This window comes from Buceros rhinoceros, unplaced genomic scaffold, assembly GCF_000710305.1.
Source record: "Buceros rhinoceros silvestris isolate BGI_N320 unplaced genomic scaffold, ASM71030v1 scaffold23932, whole genome shotgun sequence".
Taxonomy (NCBI): Eukaryota; Metazoa; Chordata; class Aves; order Bucerotiformes; family Bucerotidae; genus Buceros; species Buceros rhinoceros.
Genome location: NW_010399805.1, coordinates 11,178 through 18,008, shown reverse-complemented (window position 1 = coordinate 18,008; position 6,831 = coordinate 11,178). Strand labels below are relative to the sequence as shown.

The 6,831-nt window shown below is 53.0% G+C and overlaps 1 protein-coding gene across 1 annotated transcript in view; it reads left to right on the top strand.

Annotated features, from left to right (window-relative positions):
- Positions 1–49: 49 nt before the first annotated feature.
- GGT7 (gamma-glutamyltransferase 7) overlaps positions 50–6,831 on the top strand; it is a gene marked incomplete at its 5' end in the record, with an annotated part of 11,234 nt that continues 4,452 nt past the window's right edge. The window contains 5 exons of the mRNA XM_010131634.1: positions 50–155; positions 606–799; positions 3,031–3,118; positions 3,818–3,945; positions 6,040–6,128. Of these exons, the coding sequence (XP_010129936.1) occupies positions 50–155; positions 606–799; positions 3,031–3,118; positions 3,818–3,945; positions 6,040–6,128 (605 nt within the window). The remainder of the gene's footprint in view (positions 156–605; positions 800–3,030; positions 3,119–3,817; positions 3,946–6,039; positions 6,129–6,831) is intronic.

The following is a 6,831-nucleotide window of genomic DNA, read 5'->3' as shown; positions in this document are numbered from 1 at the left end:
AGCCCCTGCCCTCCCCCCCCCCCCCCCCCCCCTGCCGCACCCCTCCAAGGCACATTTCTCCTGTCCTTCCTCCTTCGGCAGGCTCCCGTGGTCCAAGCTGCTGGGCCTCGCAGCTGGTGTGGCCCAGGATGGGTTTAACGTCACACACGATTTGGGTGAGTAGCTGATGGGGCCCAAGGGTGGCTGCTTGACATGGAGGAGCCCGCTGGACCCTGCGCTTGGCTGCTGGGTGGTTGTTTGTGGGAAATTAAGGCTCTTTGGATCTGGTCACGGATACTGTTAGGAGCTGAGCAACACATGAGCCGTGGTCTGCAAGGGGAGAGCGTGATGGCAGCAGAACCAGACCCCTTTCCCAGGGCTGGTCAGGGCCAGGTGAGCGGCCCATGCTGGGCAGCTGCCCAGGGCCAGCCAGGGAAGGGAGCTGGGATATTTTGGGGTTTCTTCCCAGCTCTAGTGGATGCATGATCCAGCCTTCCTCTAGTTTTGAGACAGGGCAAGAGGCAGCAGCAAGTCACCAACATCCCCGTCAGGTGCACAATGCCTCCAGGTCCCTGTGTGTCCCTGCACGCTGACTTTTCTGGCTGTCCTCCCCTTCTCGCCCACAGCCAAAGCTGTAAGTGAGCTGAAGGACCTGAACTACTCTGACAGATTTCGGGAGATCTTCCTGCCGGACGGCCAGCCCTTGTTGCCTGGCATGTTTGTCAGGCGCCTGGACCTCGCGGCCATCCTGAAGCTGGTGGGGGCAGAAGGGGCATCAGCTTTCTACAGCGGAAACTTGACCCAGGAGATAATCTCCGAGGTGAGCCCTGTCTGTCCTTGTCTCTGCCCTAGACAGCACGGCACAGCCCAGGCTGGGGGTGCCACCTGCCATGTCACCTGCTTAAGGTGACCACCTGGAGATAAGGCATAGCTGAGTGTCAGCACAATGATGGGGATGAATGCGCGGAGTCTCCTTTTGGTTTGCTGTCCCTGTCCCTGCAGTGGTCTAAGTGACACACAGGTCACATCCACAGCCTACAGAAGTGGAACCAGGACAGACTGGTTTTCTGATGGAAAAGGCATCCCCATTTCAAGACACCCTCTGGGCTCTGTCAGCCCCTTTCCCCCCGTAATGAGAGGTGCCCCACTGCTGAGAAGCAAAGTTTTGATGTTGATGGGGCTGAAAGGTACAGACTGTGAGCCTTGCGAGCAGCAGATCAGGCAGCCTTGGTCCCTCTTAGGGTTGCCCCAGTTTAACTCTTGTTGCTAGAGGTGCTCTGGAAAAAATAGCAATGATAAACAAAGTCATTATTCTGGTAAAAACACCCAACAACTTTTATGCCTGTGTAGCAGCAGTCAGGGTGGTTGGTGGCACCATTTTTCCCTATCACTGTGGCCCAAGTGACGCACCTTCCACACGTCGTCAGCAGTCTGAAATGGGTTCATCCAGCTCAAGTCTTGGCCATTTGTAAGCTCTGTGTTTGGAAATCTCCCCTGGATCACCTGGTCCACAGCCGGGTTGCAGAATGAGGCACAAGAGAAGAAGTTTGTGGTGCGTCTCCACAGCTGCACCCTGCTTTATTACCCTGTTCCCCTGACCTGAGGGCTGCCGTGAGGAAGCAGAAACTTGCTGTGGAGGAGCAAGGCCCAGGTTTACACACCAAGGAACCCGGCAGGCTCTGGGATCCAGTGCACGGCTGCAGCTTTGGCTACAGAGTGCTGCCTTCCCACAGTGCTTATTGTTCAGCAAAGGGAGGGTGTCAATGTGGTGAAATCAAGTACAGCTCCAAAACACCCTACCCTTTGTTTCGTCCCTTGGGGGCAAGGTACAGGTGCAAAACAAGTGCTCTCTGGGGAATTTGAGATGGTGTCTGCAGTGTGTGGCTGACCAGGGCTCCTTTCCTTTCTGTGCCATCTCCTGCCCCACTCCCCGCTGCTGTGCCCAGGCTGAGCTTTGGGGAGCCACCACCAGGCACAGGCACCTGCCTGCTCATCTCAGCTGTTGGGTTCAGCCTGGCCTGTCCTCTGGGACTGCTTTGGGAGGGGAACAGGGATCCCAAGTAGGGGATACGTCTTCTTTTGCAGTTTTGGGGTGGTTAGACATGCTGTTCCCCACAACATGCTCTGCATTAGCTTTCCTGCTCCAGGGATTCATCCACTTCTGCCAGAGAATGAGTTTTCTTGCCAAGTGAGCTGGCTGGTTTAGAGGTCAGCATGGACAGGTTATTTGTTCTTGCCCATTTTTGCATGGAGATCCAGAGGACTCACAGTAGCAACTCATCCCAGCAGAACCTCTTGGCAGGTTGTATGGCCCCTTCTGGGCAGAAGGGAAGAGTTGGCCCATGAGCACAGTTGCACCCGTACACTGACTGAGTATTACCTACTTCAGGGGATTTTGAGATCAGCAGAGCGCAGTTGTGAGGGTCCTACCTCATCTTCGTCATGACTTAACCACAGAAGACCTGCAGCGGAGGAGATTGCCCATCTTTACTGTGCTCATGAGAATTACCAAGCCCAGTAAATCGTACCTCTAGGAGAGTTTTACAGAAAGACCAAGGATACAGCAGACCCACTGTCATCTGAAATAATTAAAAATAGGCTGGGGATTGTATGCTGAAGATCTCTGGTGATGGCGACTTGCTACATCCAGGTTCCTTCTCTCCTAAATCCAAATAGATCTTTTATCCTGGCATCATACTCAGATGCATCATAACCATGAACGTACTCATGCTTGTCACCCAGGGGAGAGAAGGCTGTGAGGCGGTGCCCGTCCCAGGTCTCATGGGTAGGCAGAACATCTTTAGAGCACCCAGGGGTGGGTGAGCTTCTGGAGGAGATCTGCAGAGCCTTACAGCAGTGGCGAGTGGTGAGCCAGGCCACCAAGGCCGTGAACACACAGGTTTTCAGGGGGTCCTGAGGCACCTGACACTTGGCTTGGGACTCTCAGTGGTAGCTGTTTGACAGTGGTACGTGTTCACCTGGGCCACACAACGAACACAGAAAGCCTTGACCCTGCCTTCTCAGTGCGCACTGCTTTGCTCTCCTGCGCAGGTCCAACACTATGGAGGAGTCTTGGTGGAGGAAGACTTCCACAATTACAGTGTCACGGTGGAGAATCCCGTCCACACAGTCTATCGAGGTAAACACCTGACCCACTGCCGCACAACTCTGGTTCATCTGGCAAGAGTTGAAGTCAAGGCTGTGCTGAGGCATTTGCAGAAAAGGCCCCCGAGGAATTTCCTGCTGTTGCCTGATGGCTCTGATGCATCACAGGCAGTTCAGGAGGTTTTCAGCACTTTGGAATGGGCCTGGTTTTCCTTGACAGCGACTGATGGTATTTTAGATGGTATTTTGTTGGCGTTAGAGTGTAAAGATGCAACATGACCACATACTTACGCACTGTGTAGACAGAAGCTGGTCCATAGGCTAGAGCCTACATCTGAAGACAGTTCCCAGATCTACAAGGAGAAAAGCTTCCCTCATGCAAAGTTTCTAAAATGGTGTTCTTCTCTAGCAGTCCCTGTATTTACTCTCCTTAGAGCTATGGAGTCGCAGACCCATTTTACCGCTGTTCTCCCATACTGCTGTCCAGAAACCAGCCAGCCAGCCACAAGAGCAGAATGTCTGATGTAGAAAAACCTTCCCTGTTCAGGCTTCCTTCATCCATCGCAAAGAAACAGAAAGATACACCCGCGTGTTTTGGGAAATCCTTTTCAAACATTGCTTTCCATTATTTCCCCTCAAACCTGGGAAGGTTTCCCTGTCCTCATGGGCTGTAGACACTGTTCTACAGTGTCTGTCAAAAAGTACCTTCATTCCTCTCTTCTTCCCTTCCCAGGTCACCTTGTTTTCAGCCCCCCACCTCCACATGCAGGTCCTGCACTGATCACAGCACTGAACATCCTTGAGGGCTTCAACATCACAAGCCAAGTACCCAGGGGCAATATCTTGCACTGGATGGCAGAGGTAAGAGGAGGTTCAACATTTGGTTGCATTTCTTATGCTGCTAGAGAGTAATTTACTTATTCCATGGTTGTACAAAAATGTTTGTAGGTAATTCCCAGAGGAGAATGAACAAACGGGCTGCTAAGGGGTGAATCTGAGCTCTGCTGCTGCCTCAGGCAGGCTCGGCTGAGCTCTTTCTTGGTTAGGCAGAGCTTTTACAGAAGAACGTCCTGCGGCTTTTGCCCATTGTATGTGATCATCTCTTCAGACTGGTGGACATCAGCTGGGGGTGGTCCCAGCTCCCGTGCTCCGGGAGCCCTGGCCATGCAGAGCACTGCGAGGGCACTGCAGAAAGAGTCACCGAGGGGATGCTGCGGGCAAACCCCTGTGAGTGGCGATGGCAGGAAAAACTGACCCAACAATTTGTGCTTCTCAAAATCTTTACGTTTCAGTCCACCTCATGAGCTCAGTGGTCCAGATCATGATTTTTCCAGGACTGAGGGCTGTCAGGCCTTCCAAAACATTGCAGCTTCCCAGGAAGTCAGGCAGGCGCTCCCTTCCCTGCTCTGTAAGCAGAGTTATGTTCTCAGATGCTTAACAGATCCACAGCTGGGTTTTATGAGCTGGGATTTTGAGCAAGGATGGAACCACATTCTTGTAGCAGACTGGACAGTGGGTGCCTGGAAGTTACCACCTCTCCACAAAAATGCAGCAGCTGGAGGTGTTACGTGCTGCCAGGCCTGTGCAGAGGCAGAGAACCTTCACTCATGTAAGTTGGTTTTGAGCTCTTTTCAGAAGCTTTGGATGAATCTGTTTGCTCTGCATTTGCACCAGGCCAAGAGTTTCACCCACTGGTTGTCATGTCCCAGCCGAGGAACAGCAAACTCCAGATGAAGGGCAGTCACCTCAGGAGATGTGTAACCCCGTTGACTTGGGATCACATGGCCAAGCACATGGGTGACATTCAGTGCTAGGTCAGCACCAGATAGTCCAGCCCTGGGACAGCCATGACTAAGGTGCCCTTGGCCAGTGCCTGTGGGGTGGACGTGGTCTGCTTGTTTCAGTGGAGCTCTTCCTTGGCCTCCAGGCCTTCGGTACATCCTCTCTATGGGATGGTGGTGAGGAGACTGTTTCATGGAAACATCCCCTTCTCCAGGAGTTAATCATGTTCTACACTGTACATCAGAAGATAAATGATGACCCTTCAGGAGTAGTTGGTGATGCATGGCACATACCAAAGCAGAAATCACATCTAGCTCTCTACCTGCACATCTGCATCTCTACCTGATGTTCTGTCTTGGATGTTGAATGAAGGTGGCATGAGCCGCAAGCTGAAATCTAGTGCTTCTCTGCTAGGCACGAGCTGGCTTGATTGAAGAGCTCATTTCTGCTTGTGGCTGTCCTCTGGCTACGCACCGTAAAACCAGGGCTGGATAAACCGTGTCTGCTGAAATTGCGTCTACCCATTTTAGGTGGACTGGCTTGGGTAGGAATCTGCATGCGTGAGAAACCAGATCCATCCTCTTTTTGCACCATTGCTCCCTTAAATGTGCTGAAACACTTTGTGCTCAAACGCTTTGGATGAGTTACCACTAGGAACACGTGGCAGCTGGTGAGCAGAACAGCTCATTTCTGCTTGGCCGTGGTGCTGTGCCGGTGGAGCTGCCATCCAGAGGCAACGGCAAGCCCAGAACTACTGTCCCACTGGGATTCAGTCTGATCTCTGCTGTTGTGGTGACCACTCAGGAATGCAAAGAGAAAGTAAGTGGCATCCTGGTGACGTTACCTACCAGCTGGCAATGCAGAAGAACCACTGAGCTGGCCTGAGCCAGCTGGTCAACTCCTGCTGGGCATGTTCCACCTTGAGCAAACACTGGCACTTGGCTCCCCCAGCACGCAGTTTTGTATGCCAGACTGACACCCTTTGGTCCCCATGCGTGGCAGCCCTTTGCTCTGAGGTGTTCCCAGGACCAGTCTTTTAGACATTTTTCTTCATAGGCTTTAGCCAACATGTCAGGGGTCCAGATACCTCTTCCTGTTTGGCGTATCAGAAGTTGTATTTCCAGGGCTTTCTGAACGTTTTTCCTTCATTCTTTCTTTGTGTGTTCAATTTAGACATTAAAAATAGCCCTGAGTCTCGCTGGCAACCTGGGAGACCCATCGGATGATGTGTCCGTCACTCACGCTGCAGAAGGCATGGTGAGGTAGGTCAGGGACTGACAGGCACGGTGACAGTTACAAGATATGTGGTTTGGATGTTGTTCCTGGATTTGCTCTTCTCAGGGCACAGGAAAACCTGGGGGTTTTCTACCTCTGTTTACTTAGGAAAGGTCAGTCCTTGGGTGTCCTCCTAGGGCTCACTGTTCCACAGGGGTCACAGCTGGTACCATGGGGCTCTGGGGACGGGTCATGGGATGTCCTCACACAGAGGTTTCCTGGAGCCAGCCCTCTAAACGTTCCTTCTCAGCAGGTCGGATGAATGGCCATCCATGTGGTCAGGACCACACGCAATTTCTGGCTCTCCCTTCCCCACCGCGGGGCTCGGTGCCTTTGCAGTACACCCAGACGTGCGGGAAAGGCCAGGCCTGGGTTTTGAGTCCAGCCCCCCACCTCAGAGTCGGGTTTAACCATGGCTGGTGGCCAGAGCAGGACCCGACTTGCACTCCTCCTGGAGGACTGGCATTCAGCTGGATGGTGCCACCCCTTGTCCATGGGGGTGAGTTTACCGCTGTAGACAGAGCCTGGGAGGTCCATGGCGTTGCCTCTCTATGGAGACTGAGACATCTTGTCTCCTTCCGTTGGGTGACTTGAAGGAGCTCCTGGTCCTCAGAGTCAGCCCCCTCAGGGAGACGTCACCAGGAGCTGTGTAGATGAATCACACAGAAAGAGCAAGAGGTGTTCAGCTCA